This window comes from Chionomys nivalis, chromosome 5 (assembly GCF_950005125.1).
Source record: "Chionomys nivalis chromosome 5, mChiNiv1.1, whole genome shotgun sequence".
Lineage (NCBI taxonomy): Eukaryota > Metazoa > Chordata > Mammalia > Rodentia > Cricetidae > Chionomys > Chionomys nivalis.
The window spans coordinates 56,690,743-56,711,101 of record NC_080090.1 but is presented as its reverse complement, the minus strand read 5'-3'; the positions used below and the strand labels follow the sequence as shown (position 1 = coordinate 56,711,101).

Sequence of the window (20,359 nt, the reverse complement as noted above, 5' to 3'; positions counted from 1 at the left end):
ACCTGCCCTGGCACGAAGAGGATATGTTAAAACCGAAAGCCAGCCGCTTTAACTTAGGAACTGGAATGGGAGGGAAGCCTGTTGCTCTCTTAGTTACTGTCTGTCTGCTGCTGAGGCTGAACTGTGTTTATAGCTTTTCTTGTAAAACTGTCCTGGGGCTGGGTGTGGTGGCACACTTCTTTAATACAAGCAATAAGGAGGCAGAGGCAGGCAGATCTCTGAGTTCCAAGCCAGCCTGGTTTACAGAGCTAGTTCCAGGACAGCCAAGGCTGTCACACAGAAATCCTGATTTGGAAAAACAAACAAACACAAGAATTTCCTGAGGTTTGTGAACATTCATGGTGACACAGCTCCACAGTGACAAGGCCTGCGTTGAAGGTTTTTTTTTAAATTTTGTTTTGTTTTTATCTTAGAGCTCTGTATTCTTTCTAATGTGTTATAGTTTTAACCTTTTTTTTCCTTTCATGTAGCTGTACAAAGACTCTTTAACTTTGTTTTTGAAAACCTATTTCTAGAATTGATAACCGCAGGACTAAATGGATGCATGTACAGGCTATGGTGACATGTAACCGTAGTGAACACTAGGTGGCGCTCCCCCACCATTGGATGACGTCCTTTTTGGCTCAGTGTTATTCACTTGAGTCATATTGATGCCCTTCAGATGTCTTCCTTGTAGAAATCAGGAGTGCACACCACCACAGATGGTCTCATAAACGGAAAGATAAACCTTTTCTTCTTAAATTAAAAAAAAATGTAAATAATGAATCCTTCTGTTAGATTAAATTTGAAAATGGCATTTTTGAAATCTGTTATGCTACCAAAATATTGTTTGACTTAATAAAAAGCTAAGTAAAGCCTTAGCATAAAATAATATCTGAGTTATGTGAGACAATGTAAGCAAACACGTGGAAGAAACTACTATCCTAATATGAACCTCTTCAGGCCAATTCGGCCAATGAGGGCTTTTAACACTGGCCGGTCGGTGTTCACAAGGCCTTGATGGCTGTGTAGAAGGACGGTTGTCCTCACAGCCACTAGGCCTCAGCTTACCAGCAACACGCCATTTTCACCGATTCTGAGTATTCAACGATCCTCTGCTCCTGACAAAAATGCAAATAGAGTCAGTAGTGACTTATGCTGGTGGCGACAGTTGCGGTGCATGCAACCCCGTATGTGCATGCGGTTTCTGCAGCAGATGGCACACAGAATAGAGGGAAGGGTCCAACCCCGGTACCTGTCTGCTTGGTCAGCTCTGTCCTCTCTCACTGCACCTCAGGCTGTTGGGTGCTGTGCTTACAGTGGGGACTGCAGGATTGGGTGTGTGAGAAGCCAAGACAGTGTGTACGTGTGTGCGTGAGTGTGCATGAGAAGGCCAGCTTAGCCAGGACAGTGTGCACGTGTGTGCGTGAGTGTGAGGCGGCCAGAGAATAGCACTGATGTCTTCCTCATTTGTTCTCCACCTTATAATTTGAGCTAGTTTCTCCACTGAGCCTGGAACTCACTAAGAAGGCTAAGTTGGTTGGCTAGCATGCTCAGAGGTCTACCCCTCCCACCTCCCCAGTGCTAGAATCCAGGATGCACTGCTGTACTCGGCTACTGTGCGCGTGGGCTAGGATCCAAACATAGGTTTTCATGCTTGCGTGTTACACATTTTGCCAACTGAGCCGTATACCCAGCCCCAGCCAAGGCAATTTTTTAAAAATATGAAATTGGAAGACTTGTTTTTCCTAATTTGAGAGATCTAAAGTTTGGTACTCTAAGCATGGTGATGCGGCGTAGGGATGGGCTTGATGGTGAGAGGAACAGAGTTTGCAACCCAAGAGCAAAAAACTCTTGGTGATACATTGATCTTTGACAAAAATGCCAGCACCATTCAATGGGGTAAAAATAGCATTTGAGCGGTCATTGCTGGAACAATTGAATATTTTCTTGTACAAGGATCCATTTAGACTCTTAGTTAATATCACACATGAAAAGTAGCTAAAACAAACTAACAAAATCCTCGATCTATATATAAGACCCCAAATAAGAAATCTCTTCGAACGAAGTATAGGCCTACATCCTGTGTATTGTGTCAAGCAAAGCTTTCTTGGATGTGACATTGAAATCACAAGTCACCAAAAATCTTATCCTCTTCTGAATGTTCTCGAACTGTAAATGTGAAGCGGGGGAGGAGGGGGCTTCTGAAGTATTGTCTCTAGATCCTAGCTGGACACAGTAATGGGCACCCGAGTGGAAGAAACGACTAAGGGATGCGTTCCAAAGGTGTGGGCAGAGCCAGAGACCTGACAAAGCAGGTACAGGCAACAGGAGGGGGCCTGGCCACACCAGAGAGCTGCTAGGGGCTTGTCGGGGTGCAGGATGGGAGCTGTCAGGGATAGCGGCAGTGGAGGGGCTGACAGGAGCTGTGGGCTTGAGTGGAGCCGGGCAACTAAACGTGATCCGACTGAGAGCTGGCAATATAAGCGTCTTACCCCCAGTGCTCGTTCTAGACCTTCAGTCATGGTCTTCTAGCAAATCCATGCGACAGCTACAAGGTAAAGGAGTCCTTCGCTGAAGTCCATGTAGCTTGCCTGCCGGGTGCCGACTGCAGAAAGTCTGATTGAAGACCCAGAGGGCCAAATGGAAAATGTCCAACGCATGCATTTCTAGGCCTAGTGGTGTGGCGGTTAGGGGAGAGACCTAACACCCCCATCTCCCCCAACCCACTCCCCAACCCCGCTATGACCTTGACAAAGCTTAGAGATAGCATGTATATTGGTATTTTCTTTGCTATTACATGGTTTATGGCCCAAATGGAGTCAATTCTGTAATTGAATGTTAAGTATAAATAGTATATAACTACTTTACGGTTATTGTGCTAATATATTTAGACCTAGCATTTCTGTTTTGTCTCAGATCCAATTCTCCTTTCAGTGCTGCGGTTAGCTGACGACAAGCAGTCCCTCAGGGTAGGCCTGGCCCACCCTGAACACATCAGCTGTGTTCTCTAAGGTGTCAGCCAGGGGAGCCACAGTAAGGTGCAAAGGGAGACCTTTAGATTCTTTCTGGAAATACATAGCAAAAAAGTTAAAATATTAGTTTTGAGTCTTTTAAGGTACCGAATATTTGATTTTTGCCATTTTATCAAGATCTATCACACGTCTTTATTTCTTTGGACCTTGATTTCAGTGTTGACGTTTTCATGTCACTAAGGACTTTCAGAAGAAGTAAATGAGAGACACTGTCTCCTAGAAGCCTGTAATCTGGTTATAGGGAGAATTTTAATTGCGCAAACAGACCAGATGGCAAGCCAGGGTTTTACTGTGGGAAATTCGTCAGTCTCATGGGGAAACAAGGGTCCCTGTAAGGCTGGGCTGTGTAAAAAGTCACAAAGCCTCTGCCAGGTCACTTGTCTGCACTTGGGTTTCCTCGTTGTTAATATCTCTTTGATCTCTGGGCCTCTGCAAATCGAATCACAGGTTCAGAGATGCCGGATTGGCCGGAGATGGTGTGGAAAGACTCCACAGCCATTGCATTTGCTTGAAGGCGGCTGAAGCCACTTTTGCCTTTGATTTCCAGAGAGGTTTCCCTTAATACGAGCGTGTGACTTTGATTTCTCACATGGCAGTGAACTCAGAAGTCAAGAGATTTTTTTTTTTTTTTTTTGAGGATAGGGTTCAAAAAGAAAAAGTTTAGAAAACAAAAGCCCTTTCTGGATGAAGCTGGTGGCCGTGGTTTTCTCGGCTTTTCTTCATCCTGCCCTTTAAAAGTATAGGCAAGCGGGGGTGGTTGTGCATTTGGTGGGGGGCACGGGAGTTCGTTTTTTGATTGTTGTTGTTGTTTTGAGACAGTGGTCTTAGTAGACAGCCCAGGCTAGCCTGGCGCCCCCTGTGAAGCGCAGGCTGTCTTTGAACTTGCCATCCTCCTGCCTGTGCCTTCAGTGCACTGATGTAAGCCATTTGTTGCTGCTGCTCTTGTGCTCTGTCTGAAACGATTAGATGAAAGCTGGTTGTGAACTGGAGCTCTTTCTCCTCGGCATCCCAAGTGTGTGGATTTGGGAAGTGCATCTCAAGGACAAGTATGAAACGCGTTATCACTCAAAGCCTAGCGTGGTTGCCGTGTTTCCGTTTCCCATGCTTATTGTGCTGTAGCGAAGGGAGGTAGGAACTGCTGGCTTATTTGCCTCCTGTGTCTGGTCATAAATTTTTAATGATTCACTATATTCTCGGAATGTTCAAAGCAAAGTGAAGTTTAAGTTTGTTCTTCAGCAGCCGCTTTTTGCTCTGCCTTCCTGGAAGCAGCTGGCTTGAGGCGGCAGGTCCTCAGGTGCCGCCGACTTCTGACACAGCTGGCTCAAGTATTTCGGGCAGCTGTAGGCACAGAGGCCCAAACTAGTAATCTGTTGAATGTTACCTTTATTGCCTCAAAGGTTAATGAAGTCACATAGGTGCTGATAATTGTTAAGACAGATTACGAGCAGGTGCTGCTTCTCATTGCTTTATGACTAATTGCTAATCTAACATGTGGGTTTTTCCCATCATTCTTGCCGTCATCCCTCTTAGACCTGAATTAAAGTAGCTAGTCTCAGTGATCGTTCTCCTTGAGACACTCTTTCCCTCCATCTCTCTGTCTATTCATCTGACCATCTCTTCATGCCACTGGAAAATTTCCTGAGCATCTAGCTTGCCAGGAACTTTTCTAGGCCCCAGAGAAACACATTTTGTTGCTGTTCTCAAGAGTATGTATTCCTATTAAGATAAATATTAATCAAGCCCTTCTTGATCCCATTTTTCTATTTATAACGTTCACTGACCAGTGGTTCACTATTCCATTTTGTCTTTCAAATCTAAGCACATCGCTGGTCAGTATTTTTATGTTTTGTGTGATCTTAGATTTACAGTCAGACCCGTGCTGGCCCCCAGCCTGGCACTCTGTGACTTTTGACATGGTAGCTGTATTAGTTATACACTTTGTTGCTATGGGAAAATGCCCAAGGAAAGTAACTGAGGGAAGGGGAGGTTTAGCTTGGCTTATAGTTCAGAGTACTGCCGATCATGGTGAGGAAGTCATGGTGTCTGTGGTTGGGAAGCTGCGAGAGACGAATTCTAGCTCAGCTTCTTTTTCTCCTGTTCAATCAATTCAAGACCCAGCCTAATAGAATCGCCCTGCCTACACTTACGGTGGGTCTTCCTACCTTAACTAACTAACCTCCCAGACGCCTTGGGAAGGTGTGTCTGGGGGTGATTAGCCCCTGTGGAGCTGACAGTCCGAACCTAGCGGCCATATAGACAGCTCTTTGAGCACCTGTAGCTGTCAGTCACAGACCTTACCTCTGCATCGCGTTTGTGCTTTTTGTTCTGCTTCTGCTTCATTCGTATTTATCTTGATTTCCTCATTTGGAATGTGGATAAAGCCGACTTTGGTGTTTTATCTTGGCACACACCCCTTTTCTCACGCAGGGCCCAGGACAAAGTCAAGGCTGTTATTCTTCCATTACCAGTCTTTTTAAACCGTGTCTGCTAAAGACCATTGCCAGTGATGAGCTCCACGCCATCCCCATATCTTATGGGGACTGGATCAAGAGTTTTCATTACATTATTAAAAGCAGAAAGCTTTTAATTTGAATTTTGGTAATAAGATGAACACGGAGTACTGTGCTACACTCGGCATGTTTCTGCCTCTCTTGCCTTTCTATGGTGTCGAAGGAAGTTGAGGGAGGGTAATCCAAGGGTTGCTCACAGCTGTCCAGTCATGGAGGATACGAATATTTTAAAAGTTGACTTTAATAGGGCTGGGGCGTGACACAGCATTTGAGTGCTTGCTGGCATATGCAAGGCCCCAGTTCAATTCCCAGCACTGTAAAATAAATGGATACATAATAAATAAACGTTTGGCCAGGATAGCCTAGCTCCTTAAAGTCAGCTAAATTATTCTGTTTATTTATTATGAGTGATGAAAACAGCTTGTCCCAGAAGGCAGCGACGCTCACCACTGTACCCCTAGTGCTGCACCAGATACTGACCGGCAGAAAACGGGTGCATTGTGATGCTTGGAGGAAAGGGGAACTATGGAGTTCATCCGCAGCGCTGCAGAAAGCGGGGACTCACAGAGCATTTGACTTTTTGAAGAAAGCAACCATTGTGGAGATGAGGATTTCTAAGTGACAGGAGTTATGACTCACAGGCTCAAGTAAAATAAACATTCAAGTAATACCTATCTGAGGCTCGGCATTAGGCTGCTGAGTTCAAGTCCTGCAGAAGTGATGTTCCTGGTGGTTTGACCTCAGTCTGCATCTCACTGCTGTCATGCTTGCTTCACCGGACAGGTAGAGTGCTTCCTTCCAAATGGGAATTTTAGGTGGGGCTCTGTTCTGTGGAGTTCCCTTCAACAGAACCATCAACCTCGGCGACTTTCTCGTGCCTTTAAATGAGACGCTTCTGTGGCCCCGTGCTCACAGAACTTGGGAGTCCCTGTCACTTCTTCATTCTCAGGCAGTATCTTAGTCTGTTTGGGCTGCTGTAAAAGGTAGCTCATAACAGCAGGAATTCATTTCTCACATTTTTAGAGGATTCAGTGTTTGAGAAGGGCTGTTTCTTCGCAGATAGTGCCTTCTCGCTGCCTTCCAGTATGGGGACCAGAGTGAGGGGGCTTTCAGAGGCCCATTGTGTAAGGGTAATAAGCCTTCAAAGGCTGCATTTACTAATAATACCTCACACTGATGATGGGGTTTGTAACATATGAATCTCACAGAGATACAAACAGCTATACCATAGCAAGCACCTAGCTGTTTCATATGCATGGATGGGTCAGCAGCCAAGATGATTAAAATATCTCTCCGAAATTAATTCTGCAGTTACTTCCCATTATAATTTGTTTTGAATTTGGCACATTTATTTTAGTAGCTGATATGTTACCTGGTTCCTATCGGGAAATGCACACACGTACGCATGCACGCGCGCCCTTTGGGGAGAATGGTAAGGAGAAGATGTGCCTTATGGGCGAAGACTATAGAAATCGGAGACGGCAATGCAGTAGTATTGAAGAGCTCTCGGGTTTATTTTATAAGTTATACAGTAGTCTTGTAGATTCATGATAATGAATAGAAGGTCAAGGGGCTGGAGAGGTAGCTCAGTGGTTAAGAGCACTGGTAACTTTTCCAGATGACCCGGGTTCAGTTCCCAGCACCTACATGACAGCTCACAACTGTCTTTGAGTCCAGTTCCAGGGGATCCAGCACCCTCACAAGGACATACCTGAAGGCAAATCATCCATGAATATAAATAAATAAATAAAAAATAAAAGATCAGTACAACAGAAAATATGTTGCGAGAAACCTTTCAGTACTTATTCTAAGTGTGCATTGGATCGTAAAGTGAAGTTATTGGTATACTAGATAAAAGTTTAGGTAGCTGGGAAGGTGACTCAGTCTTTAATGTACATGTGTAAGTTTGCATCCTCAGTACCCATGTAACCCATGGAAGAAGCCAGGTGAGGTGGCAGTCAGTTGTAGCCCTTAGGATGGAGAGAGAAACAAGAGGATTCCCAGAGCTCACTGGCCAGCCAGTCTAGCCAAATCGGTGAGCTCCGGCATCAGTGGTTTGTATGCACACAGACATACACAGTGTGAAGCCATCATTATAATAGACACCAATATATAGGAAAATGATATAAGATTATGTATCCACTCCTAGATTCTGTATACATTTTATTTTATTTCTTGGTATGTGTGTATGTTATGGGTATGTGTTCATAGGCACGTGGGCATGAAGGTGCAAAAGCCTTAAGAACATGTACAGAGCTAGCGTCTTCGTTCATGTTTTACCTTAGCTTTTGAAACACGTTCACTGCCAGGGAGCTCATTGGTTCAGCTAGAGTGCCGGACCAGTGAGCTCCAGCGATCTGCCTGTCTTTACCCCCTCTTCCCAGTACTGGACTTACAGAAGCATGCTGCCACACGTGGCTCTTATGTCGGTACTGGAGATCCAAACACCTAATCTCCGCTTTGAATGTTAGCAATGCATCTTTTCTCAGTTAGGTCTAAACTCCTTCAACTTTATAAGTATCTTCAATTCAGTCATATTTGCATGATAAATAGCTTTCTGTAGTCCCTGTTAACAGTGATCCTTTGCACTTGTATTAAATGTGCAAGTGACAGCGTTAACATTTGTAGCCTCCCCCTTTCAGGAGATACAAGTGTAGCGTTGTGTCACGCATGTATTTGATGACTGGCATATAACTTCATTGAGTTTTAATGAATGAATTTCTTTGAAAAACAGGCTATTTAGGATAATGTTCTCTGTTACTGTTTTGAGGCCCAAAATTCCAAAGTATTGTTCCTCTGGATGCATCCTTAGTGCCTATTAGTACTATGTGGTAGGATTCTGTGCCAGCAAATCCTTCTAAATCATGAAGCCGAAATAAAGGTGTTTCCAAACACTCGCTGTAGTTTTGAACTTACATCACTACACCACACTGCTGTTTGTATTAAAGTTTGCTTTCTTGTAACCCTTTCTATCCCATGAACCAATTTTCACTTCCTAGATTTATATAATTTTGTATCAAATTTAGGCAACGACGGGCTTAATAATGACATTGTTATTCAAGCCCATCATGCTCTCCAACTGTTCACTCCCCTTGGTCTTTTCTTGTCTCACTTTGCCCTCCTATCCCTTTTTACTTTTATAGAGAGAGAGGGCAGAGAGAGAGAGAGAGAGAGAGAGAGAGAGAGAGAGAGAGAGAGAGAGAGAGAGAGAGAGAGAGAGAGTTCCATATGCAGAAGAAACATGCAATATTTGTCTTTATGGGTCTGTCTTATTTCCCTTTGTGTGATGGTCTCCAGTCTCGCCCACCAGACAACATAGTTTTATTCTTCTCTATGGTTGAATAAAACTCCAGTGTGTGTGCATACTTCATTTTGTTGATTTACTTGTTGAGGGACACTAGACTGATTCTCATCACTTTGCTGTTGTAAACAGTGCTACAATAAACATGGATCATCAGTGTGTTTGTTTACTTGTTTTCTGGTTTTTGGTTTTGTCTTTTTTTCGAGACTGGGTGTGGCCTTGGTCAACTGGAACTTGCTGTGTAGACAACAAGGCTAGCTTCTCACTCACAGAGATCTTCCCGTGTCTGCCTCCTGATTACTGGATATTAATAAGGCTTATATCACCACTCCTGACAGATCCGGTATTTCCGTAGTGTGCTGACCTAGATTCCTTTGTGAATATTATCAGGAATGGCATCTTAAATGACTTGCCAGAAACTCTGAAAGTAACCTGGTCAGAGCTGTTCTTCCTAGGATAAAGGCCAATCTGATTGTCCATAGTGATTGCTGATTTCTTCTTAGGGCCATAGTCTGTTTTCTTCAGAGTGCCGTGTAGACAGCCTGCCTTTCTGTCTCCCTTCCCCTTCCTCTCTTGGCTCATTCAGAACTCGTCAACCTATTTGTCTTCTTTTTGATTCATTGCTTTTGGTATCTGGACAAAGTATTCATTTTTGGCATCAGACACGTCTTTGTTTGAAAGTCCAGATCTGGCTTTGACCAGCTGTTTGACCTAGTAAGCACCTGAACCTGTTTTCACGTGGATGAAATGTCCCTCCAGTTGTACGTGTGTTTTGAAGATTAGTAACTCTATCTGTACAAACCTGGATGATGGGATGTTAGCTTATTTCATTCCACCCCACACTTAATGTAGTATTTGATCCCAATCACTTGGAGAAATAAATAAGATTTTAAAAGATTTGCTAAAATGGTAGTAGTTTAGAAAACACTAAGTACCCTAAAAGCAGCACCCAAATATGAGCAATGGAGTGCACTGATTTATGAAAGCTGGTGGTAATTGGTACCCTCACCCCAAAACAGCAATAGCCTCCTTCCCTCTCCCTTGATTGCATTTATAAGTTTGATCCTTAGGGGTGATGCTGTCAGTATGTTGTCAAACTTACTCCTTATTTTAATTTTTCTCTGCCCTCCTGAGGCTTTACCAGAATATCAGGCCCTGAAATAGGGGATTTCAACAGGGATTCTCGCACATCAACAGAGTGTATCGACACAACTTCTCTTGAGAAATCCTGTATTATAATGATTGACTGGAGAGAGGAAGATTTAGTTTTCCTCAGGGATGAGCCCCCTAATTGATTAATTGATATGAAGTGGTCCACCCTGAAGTTATACACACACACACACACACACACACACACACACACACAATCAACACCGAATTAACTTAACTCAGCAGGTTGTATTTATGCATATATGTAGCAATAATAACTAGATAAAAGAAGCTAAAATTTGAGAGCATTTGGAGCGAGGTTAGAGGAAGGAGAAATGATGTAATATTTTAATTAAAAATTAAAAAAAGAAATAACTTGGAATACAATTATTCCTTAAGATTTTACTTCACTTGTGAGCTATTAAATGGAAAATCTGGTAATTTATTTGAAAACAATTTTGCATGCTTTATTTTCAATACCAGAAAATTTTGAACTGAAATGCTTCTCACCTGTCCATATTTATTCCTTTTAAATAAAATATAAGCTATTTTGTCATAAGCACTAATAGAGTCCTTAGATTCCTGTTTGGCTCTGCAAACCTAGCCGTATTTTTTTTTTTAATTTTAGAGTAGCTATGTGGCATTAGACTGTCTATTTTAGACAAATACACTACTAATAAGTACAGTATATAATATGACTTTAAAATTTGTGCTGGGCATGGTGACACCTTTCGTGAGCCTAGCACTTAGGAGGTTAGAAGCAGGAAGGATCAGCACCCCCAGTCTTAGGCTATATGAGGCCCCGTCTCTAAAAAGTAAAATAAAATTTAAAATCCATAAAACAAAATTACATTAACTTTATGAATGCTAAGACTTTTCTATTTTCAAAATAACTTTGATTTCTGTGCAAAACCAATTAACACAGCAGTTAATTTCCTACAGCTATAATTTGTTAATAAGTAGTTTCATGTTGATTGGTGTTATTTATGATTTTTCAGCAGTGCCTTGTAACGATATTTTGTTTTTGTTTTAACAGATGACGTTTGTCTGAAAATCAGAGTGCAGAGCTAAGCCACTAGAAGCCCACCTTTAATCCCAGGACTCGGGAGACAGAGTTCAAGTTCTGTTAGTTCAAGGCCACCCTGGGCTATGCGAGATTGACTCTGTCTATAAGAGAAATAAGAAAAACAGCTCACACAAAGGGGATCCCAGCACTAGGGAGGTGGAGACAGGAATGATATGACTGAGCGGAGAGAGGAATATAAGGTGGAAGGAGACAGGAGCCCGGTGCAATCTGAGGCTTGGTGGAGACAAGTGCAGTCTGGGGATGCAGTCTGAGGTGCAGTCTGGGGATGCAGTCTGAGGTGCAGTGTGAAGCAGTCTGAGGACAAGATCACCCCTTGGGTCTGAGCATTGGTAGAGGTAAAAGGTCTCTCTAGTGGCTGGCTGCTCTGCTTCTCTGATCTCTCAGCTTTCACTCCCTAATGTCTAATTCTGGATTTTTATTATTAAGAACAATTAGAATTTGTGCTGCAATGCCTTGCCTATTTTGTAGGTTCAGATGATAAAACAAATCATTATATAGCCAATTAAATTATAAAATTTGAAAGAAAATTGCTACCGGATTTTTTGATAAATTATCTATGATCTGATTTATTTCCCAGATACATAGACAGAGCCTCTTTTAGCTTACCTGCTACTGTGTGTGTGCACCAACCCACCATTTCCCAGGATCATATGCAGATGGGCATAATAATAATATACAGCTGAGAGGGGATGCGCGGGAAGTATGTCATGGCTGGAATGCTCCTTCCGTAAGGAAACTCCAGCAGGGCTCCTCGTGATGCTTGAGACACTCCAGCTGCTCTGGCTAACATAGAAATGGCAGCTATGTGGAAGCGCATTGTTCTGTAAGCACCCTCCTCCTGATTCAGTCTCTCCAAGGAACAGTCTTGGGCTTGGCTAGGGAGTGAGCCTGAATTCAGTCCTACCACAGCCCAAAATAAAACAATTATAAAACAGAATATTTTTGATACAATGTCATGTTTCAATATTTTCTGTAAAAAATGTCTGCGAGAAACTGAAATATTCAATGAAGAGGGAGTGACAGATTGTTCCTGTACCATCAGGCACATTGTGGAACAGGCTATTATGTGTATTATGTGTATCAAGGGATCTCTGTGTCCTACGAAACCAGTTTCTCCTTGAGTTCACCTGCAAGGCCAGAACTGTGGGAGGATCTGGGGAGCGCAGGGTGCAGTTTCTGGTTTTGGCTCAGTCACTAGATAAGCTCTGTGATGTTATGCTAGTCATGTCTATCCTCTGGAACTCAATTTCTTTAGCCATAAAATGAAGGAGTTTAATAAAATGATTCCAAGTATTGATATCGCTTAGAAAATGATAGACTTGGCTTAGTGAAGTTGAAAATTAAAATTTAAAAGTTTTAAAATGAGTATGGTCTGTGACTCTGTGTGTGTGTCTGTGTGTGTATGTGTGTGTGTGTATGTGTGTGTGTGCGTGTGTGTGTGTGTGTGTGAGAGAGAGAGAGAGAGAGAGAGAGAGAATCAGGTTCTCGCTTAGTTTCTGTTGTTTTAACATAAAGGAAATATATTTGGCTTACTGTTCTCAGGGTTGAGAACTCAAAGAACGTGTCATGAGCATTTTTGTTCCATAGTGGATGATCAAAGAGGATGAGGGGGAGGTTCCCTTAGTAACAGCTCACTCCCAAAGCAGCACTGATTCCTAATGTACAACCTGTGAACATCTCTTAATGTTCTAAGGCTCGCTGCTCTAGCAGTGGAAATTAACCAAGTGTAGATGTGCTGTCCTCATATCCCCGCATGCATATGAGATGCAAGAAGGGACAATGTGTGCTTCAAAAGGAGATCAGGGGTGGAATTTAAGCCAAGTTTAAATACAGCTTATACTCAGAGTACTTCCTTACCTTATAAAGGAAACAGTACTGGTTTGGGGATTATGTTTCTACATCTGTGAATAACAGTTTCATGATTTTTTTTAAAGATTTATTTATTTTATGTGTATGAGTGCTCAATCATATGCACGTATACCTGCATTCCAGAAGAAGGCATCAGATCCCTTTATAGTCATTTATAGATGACTATGAGCTATCATGTGGTTTCTGGGAATTGAACTCGGAACCTCTATAAGAGCAGCCAGAGGCATCTATCCAGCCCTCCATGGTTGTTCTTATGATTTCTTTAAAATTTCATTTAGGTGAATCATGGTTTTAGAAGAAAGTGGCTCCCTTTCAAGATGACAGACTGGGTACTTCTTCTTTGTCTATGGTTCCTATTGTGAAACTCTAGGTCAGAACTCCAAAAGGTCCTACCTAAGAGCTTAGGAGAGTTTGAAACTTTGGAAATAGTGGAAATCTTGTCAGTTTGTCTGCTTGGGGCTTACTTGTCAGAGAGTATCCACAGAAGACCTGTCTTGCTTCTGTTTCTCAGAGGTGCATGCTTTTGGAGAAATAGGTTTCTACAAAATGTTACTGTTGTAAAATTACTAAGGAGAAAAAAATGTCTACTGCATTAGTGACAATAGTATAAACTTGTTAAATTCCAAAGTCTGGGATATTAAAGCTTGTAGCAGTGGAGTCTCCCAATTGTGTATTAGGAGCGGCGGGCTGCGTTCAGGCCGCCCTGGCTCCCGCATGGCTAGCTTATGCCCCGAAATAATTTCACGGAAACTGTATTCTTTTAAACACTGCCTGTCTCATTAGTTATAACCTTTTATTGGCTAGCTCTTACATATTGATCTAACCCATTTCTAATAATCTGTGTAACACCACAAGGTGGCTTACCAGGAAAGATCTTAACCTGCGTCAGTCTGGAGTGGGAGAATCATGGCGACTGCCTGACTCGGCTTCTTTCTCCCAGCATTCTGTTCAGTCCACTCTGCCTACCTAATTTTCTGTCCTGTTAAAGGGCCAAGGCAGTCTCTTTATTTAACCAATGAAATTAACACAAAACAGAAGACTCTCCCCCATCACAATTGCTTATTGATAGTTTTTAAGTAAACTTCAGAACAACTCTGAAGTGTTAAAGTGGTCAGAATGGGAGCTCATGTTCCAAAATTTGCTGATTGAATTAGGACAATTGAATAGCCATGGTGCTAAGATGAAACTCACCTTTGAAATACCAAGGGTATTTAATCAGAAACTAGCAGGACAAATTTCTGAGAACAATTCATTATAATAGTGAGGATTTGTTTGTGTCAATATTTGGGAATTCTCCTTTTCTTTTTGTATGACTTACATGAGTGATTGTCTGCTATATGATAGTAATAAAATTCTCTTTCTCACAGAACCAGAGTGAGAGATTTGCGTTCCTCGCAGAGTGGTATGACCCCAACGCCTCGCTGCTGCGCCGCTATGAGCTTCTGTTTTACCCTGCAGATGGATCTGTTGAAATGGTAATTGAAGGCTAGAAGATGGCTTGGTTGGTAAAGTGCTTGCTGAGTCTGAATCTTAACAGCCAGGTAAAATGTTAGGCACAGTGTGACCTGCCTGGAATCCCAGCACTCTGGAAGCAGAGATGTGGGGCTTGCTGCCTGGATGGTCTGGCTGATGGGCAAGCCCCAGGTGTAGAGAGAGGTCCTGTCTCAAAAGGTAAAGTGAGCCAGGGGTGCACTCAGGAGGCAGAAACCGGGCCAAGTTTTTGGTTGAGGCCAGCTTGGTTTGCATAGCAAGTTCCAGGCCAGCAAGGACTACATACTGAGACCCTGTCTTGGAAACAAAAACAAAAAAAACTCCCCCAGCCAAAAAGCAAAAATAAATAAATGAATGAATGAATGAATGAATGAATGAATGTAAGGTGTACAGCTCCTGATAACAAGACCTGAAGTTCACCTTTGTCTTTCATGACTGTTCATGGACATGTACACCTACCTACACGCATATGCATGAAAATGCATTTAACACACACACACACACACACACACAATATTCACATACACACATACACAGATAGATACAGTGAGACCCCAAGTTGAAGTGGGATAACTGGTGTTTTGGATTAATGAATATTTGATAAGTGGTCCTGGGCAAATGGGTATTATAGTCATAGATATTATTGAAAGTTGGTGTCTGTATAAAAAGCCGAACTGAAGAAGATCTAGGAGGGTCCCTTTCTTTGTGCTCCTTCGTTGGTAATCTCTTCAAAAAGTCAGCCTATTTGGGAGTGGAGGGCCTAGAAAATGGCTCAGTTAAGAGTGCTTGCTGCTCTTGTAGGTCCCGAGTGTGGTTCCAGAACTACGCTAGGCAGCTCATGCAACTGTAACTCCAGCTTCTAACAAGCCAACACCTCTTCTGACTTCTCCTGCACTCACTTTACATACCCACAGAGACATAAATACACATAATTTAAATAAAATACAATTTTTAATGAGCTTATTTAGTATTGGAATGTGTATGTGTATGTGAAAATAAGGAATGTGAGAATCTGACTGTCTCTGGTTCATAGATGCTGAAACAGCTTGGCTAAAGTAAGTCTACTCAGGGTATTTTAAAATATATATTTTTATTATTACTAGATTGGATTTGGAAATAGAGATTTCGAGTATAAAATATTATTTGTGTGTGTAGTTAAGAAGTAAAAGGGTCAGATAAACTGAAAACTGTTTCTACCTCCCAGTAAGGTTAACATTCTTTGTATGTATTTTTCATTGCGTTTGGTTCTAGCATGATGTAAAGAATCGTCGCACCTTCTTAAAGCGGACCAAGTATGAGGACCTGCGCTTGGAAGATTTATTTATAGGCAACAAAGTGAATGTCTTTTCTCGACAGCTGGTGCTGGTTGACTATGGGGACCAGTACACAGCTCGCCAGCTGGGCAGCAGGAAAGAGAAGTAAGAAAACAGCTTTGCCGTCTTTTCCATGGAAACATCACATGTGACTTTGGCTCCTAGCTTCTGATTTCCTACTTCTCGATGGGGTTGTCACAGCACACTTCTTTCCAGTGGGCCCAATATAATGTATTAATGTTTTTGGAATGGTTTGGAACTGATCTGGGACTTGTTCCTGATTAGAATAACAGTGACAGCCACAGTCTTGGGAGGTGATTATTTTGAGGGGAGGGGGGTGAGAAGCTTTTAGACTCTCCTTTTTTTATATTTCTCACTAAAATCAAAGACTGTTTGAGCATGAACTCTTCTTCTTAAGGATAGGCATGGCTTTGGGAGAGAGGAAATAATGATGCTCAAATCATCATAAACTTAGAAGACAAGTTATTTCTTGCAAAACTGAAGGCTTTGTGGAGTTGTTTGGTGTTGATGATAAAAGATGGGTTAAATTACCACCCAGTTAGATGAGCCGGGGTAAAATGCTAGCCAAAGGAATGGGTATAAAGAAAGATAGAAAGGCGGGAATTCCTGTCCAAAGTTGAGAAGGACTGTTATTCTGGTTGAATAAGGTGGTGGCTAAAACTTATAAAAGTTTAATTACTAAAATAATGATCTGAATAATTATGGAAGTAATAAATATGAATAGGTAATAAGAAGTGTGTGTGGTTAATAGAGAGGAGTAATGCAGGCTGGGGCAGCTCAGTTGGTAGAGTGATTGCCTAGAATGGACGAAGCCCCGAAGGCCCGGGTTTGAGCCCCAGCACTGTGTAAAACTTGGGAGTGGGGCACATATATGTTATTCCAGTACGTGGGAAGTGGAGATAGGAGGATAGGAGTTCAAGGTCTTATTAGGTTACATAGGGAGTCTAAGGTCAGCTTGGACTTTATGGGACCCTGCCTTAAAAAATAAGACAGGCAATGGTAGCACACACCTTTAATCCCAGCACTCACAAGGTGGAGGCAGGTGGATCTCTGTGAGTTCAAGGATAGCCAGGGCTGTTACACAGAGAAATTTTGTCTCAAAAAAAACATATAGGTAGGTAGGTAGGTAGGTAGGTAGACAGACAGACATATAAAGTAAATAAATGAATGAATGAAATTAAACAATAAATAATAAAGCTCATAGACAGTCCAAGTCAAGAGTGGAAGATTTAGGGGCTGGAGAGATGGCTCAGTGGTTAAAAGCATTGGCTGCTCTTCCAGAGGTCCTGAGTTCAATTCTCAGCAACCACGTTGTGGCTCACAACCATCTGTAATGGGATCTGGTGTCCTTTTCTGGTCTTCAGGCATACATGTAGACAGAACCCTGTATACATAATAAATAAAAAGTCCTTTTAAAAAAGGAATGGAAGATTTAGAAACATCTGGAGTGAGATGGTGGATGAGAGGCTGCCTCAAAGTGATGCACTAAGTGAAACAAGCCAAGATATCAAAGAATAGGCTCAGTTCCAAGAGAGAAAGATCGGGAGAACATCAGAAATCACAAAGAAAGAGCTTGCTTTGGGGACTTTTATTCAGCTACAGAGAGTGAAATTCTGATATCTGCAAGAAAGTGGATAGAACTGGAAGTCATTACATCAAGTGAAATAAGCCAAACTGATGGGAGATATCATATGCTTCTTTTAATATGTGGGATGGATGGATGGGTGGGTAGGTAGGCGATAGATAGATAGATAGATAGATAGATAGATAGATAGATAGATCGATCTCATATGCTTCCTTTAATATGTGTTATGTAGGTAGATGGATGGATGATGGGTGGGTAGAGATAGATAGATAGATAGATAGATAGATAGATAGATAGATAGATAGATAGATAGATAGATAGATAGATAGATGAGTGTAGAAAAGGAACTAGGGAGACGAGAGGACTGGAGGGAGTGGGGATTAAATACATTGGAAATGAAATTTTAATTTCTTCATCTTTCTTGGCTCTGATTTTGGAGATATATTACTTGAAGAATTTTTGGATTTATATAGTTATTGTTTTAGTACTTAACTTTAGGGATCATTGTTGAAAGTTAAGGCTGTATGTTCAAAAAGTTCCAGAAATTACTTACCTCAAAATGAAGGGAAAAAAATCAGCAAAGCCATTTCTTAAGACCTACTACCAAAATAACTGAGTGCCAAATACCTGTTGTAGCCATGACAGAATAGAGTATTTCTTACTGTGAATTCCTTACTCTTTCTTTACAGTTCCTTTCTAATTCTTGACGTGGTTTGCGCTTAGGTGGTGATGGGTCAGATCTAGAGGGATTGTCTCGAGGGAGACCACCAAGGGGCAGCTGTAAAACTGGGAAAGTCCAGCAGTCCAGACCAAGAGCATCATTTATTCTCATGAGATCTGATGTTAAAAGTCAGCGAGAGTAAGGAAATAGAGCTGTAACTCTGAGTGTGCGTGTGTTCGTGCGTGCACTGAAGTGCTTGTGTGTGCATGTGCGTGTGTGGGGGCCAGAGGTTGACACTGGGACGCTTCCCCTGTCACTCTCTCCTCCCCCTTGTGCTAGGATTACAGGTGCACAACCACCATGCTCAGTTTTTAACTCAAGCCCTCATGCTCGCGTGGAAAGTGCTTTACCAACTGAGATGTATCTCCAGCCTCTGTAATCCCTTTTATGAGTAATAAATATCTATAGCTTCCATTCCTTGTGGATAATGATATATTCTAGTGTTCTGGCTAGTTCTGTGAAAACTTGACATATGCTAAAGTCTCCTGAGAGGACGGAGCCTCAATTGAGAAAATGTCTCCATAAGATTGAGTTGTAGGCAAGCCTGTAAGATATTTTCTTAATTAGTGATAGATAGCGGAGGGCTGTGCCCACTGTGGGTGGTGCCATCCCTAGGCTGGTGGTCCTGGTTCTACAAGAAAGCAGACTGAGCAAGCCATGAGGGGCTAGTCAGTGAGCTTGACTCCTCTGTGGCCCCTGCGTCAGCTCTCACCTCCAGTTTCCGCCCTTATTTGAGTTCCTGTTCTGATTTCCTTCAGCGATGAACAGCGATATGTAAGTAGAAACAAAATAAACTCTTTTCTCCCTGTGGTGTTTCATCACCATAGAAACCCTACCTGAGACTGGAAGTCACTGTCTTAGAAGGGCACTTTACAAAATCATCTCAACACACAGCAACGTTAGGTTTTCATTTCAACTTGGAAAGGTAATCTGAGAAGTTGGGATTAATAGTCTGACTGAAGCCAAATGAAAATAAAAATGGTCCTAACAATTGCTTTTTCTATCTTTTAACTCTGATTTGTGAGGAATGAATGTTCTTAAACTGATACTATAGGATGGTTAAGTACTTTGGCCAGTCACACTTCTAGACAGTAAAAGGAAACAAACTCTGTTAGACTTTAGTAGTCTAAAATGTGTCTGGGTTTTTTTGTTTTTTTTTTTTTTTGCTACACTTCTAATCCATATGCTGACTAATACAGTTGAATGGGATGAATTTTTAAACTGGATATATTTTCATGTGAATAAATATTGAAGTATTTGGCCTTTGTAAACATAGTTAATGAAAATGCTTGCAGTAGTATATATTCCATTGAGTTGAATTATTTTATCATTTTCTTTTCTGATTCTTTTCTAACTGCAAATGAGTAAATAATAGCAGTCATTTGGATGACTTAAAGAAACTTCTGGATCCAGGAATCTCAGCTTACTTTATGTGTCCATTGCCCTAAAAGGGAGTGCGAGTATTCTGAGCTGCATTGAAGGTGGTATATGTGTTTAGGAGGGTGTATTTGTGTTAGAAGGGTGTATCTGTGTTAGAAGGATGTATCTGTGTTATAAGGTGTATCTGTGTTAGAAGGATGGATCTTTGTTAGAAGGGTGTGTCTGTTAGAAGGATGTATCTGTGTCAGAAGGGTGTATCTGTGTTAGAAGGGTGTATCTGTGTTAGAAGGATGTATCTGTGTTAGGATGTGTCTGTGTTAGAAGGGTGTATTTGTATTAGAAGGTATTATCTGTGCTTAGAAGGTGTTTAAGGATGGCCTAGGAGAAAGAACTAAATCTCTTTTGAATGTTTAAGTACATCCAAATAATTACAAACATTTGTTTAACTTAGACAGTCATCGTTAATGCATTCTGTCTATGGGCTCTCTTTTCTCCTGTTAATACTGCGGAATTCTGTTCACTCCTATGAGGCAACTGTGCATTTCTGTCTCAGCACTCGGAAGACAGAGGCAGGCAGATTTCTGTGAGTTCAAGGCCAGCCTGCAGAGCTAGTTTCTTCCTTCCTTCCTTCCTTCCTTCCTTCCTTCCTTCCTTCCTTCCTTCCTTCCTTCTTTCTTTCTTTCTTTCTTTCTTTTTAATTACATTTTTTAAACAAAAATACCAATCCAAATTCCCACTCCCTCTCCTCCTCCCGTTCCCTCCACACATCCTCCCACCACACCTCCCTCTAATCCTAAGAGAGGGTAAGGCACATTGCTTTGTGGAAGGTCCAAGGCCCTCCCTACTACATTTAGGCTGAACAAGGTATCCATCCAAAGAGTATAGGTCATGAAGCCAGTACATGCAGTAGAGATATAT

The 20,359-nt window shown here is 41.9% G+C and overlaps 1 protein-coding gene across 3 annotated transcripts in view; it reads left to right on the top strand.

Moving 5' to 3' along the window:
- The window catches only part of Nme7 (NME/NM23 family member 7), a 138,476-nt gene that overhangs the window by 11,094 nt on the left and 107,023 nt on the right, over positions 1 to 20,359 (top strand). For 2 of the 3 annotated variants that reach the window (XM_057769355.1, XM_057769354.1), the window contains exons 3-4: positions 14,298 to 14,405; positions 15,673 to 15,839. In XM_057769355.1, the coding sequence (XP_057625338.1) occupies positions 14,298 to 14,405; positions 15,673 to 15,839 (275 nt within the window). Of the gene's footprint in view, positions 1 to 11,778; positions 11,885 to 14,297; positions 14,406 to 15,672; positions 15,840 to 20,359 lie in introns of those variants that run through there. The other variant, XM_057769356.1, reaches the window with a different exon arrangement.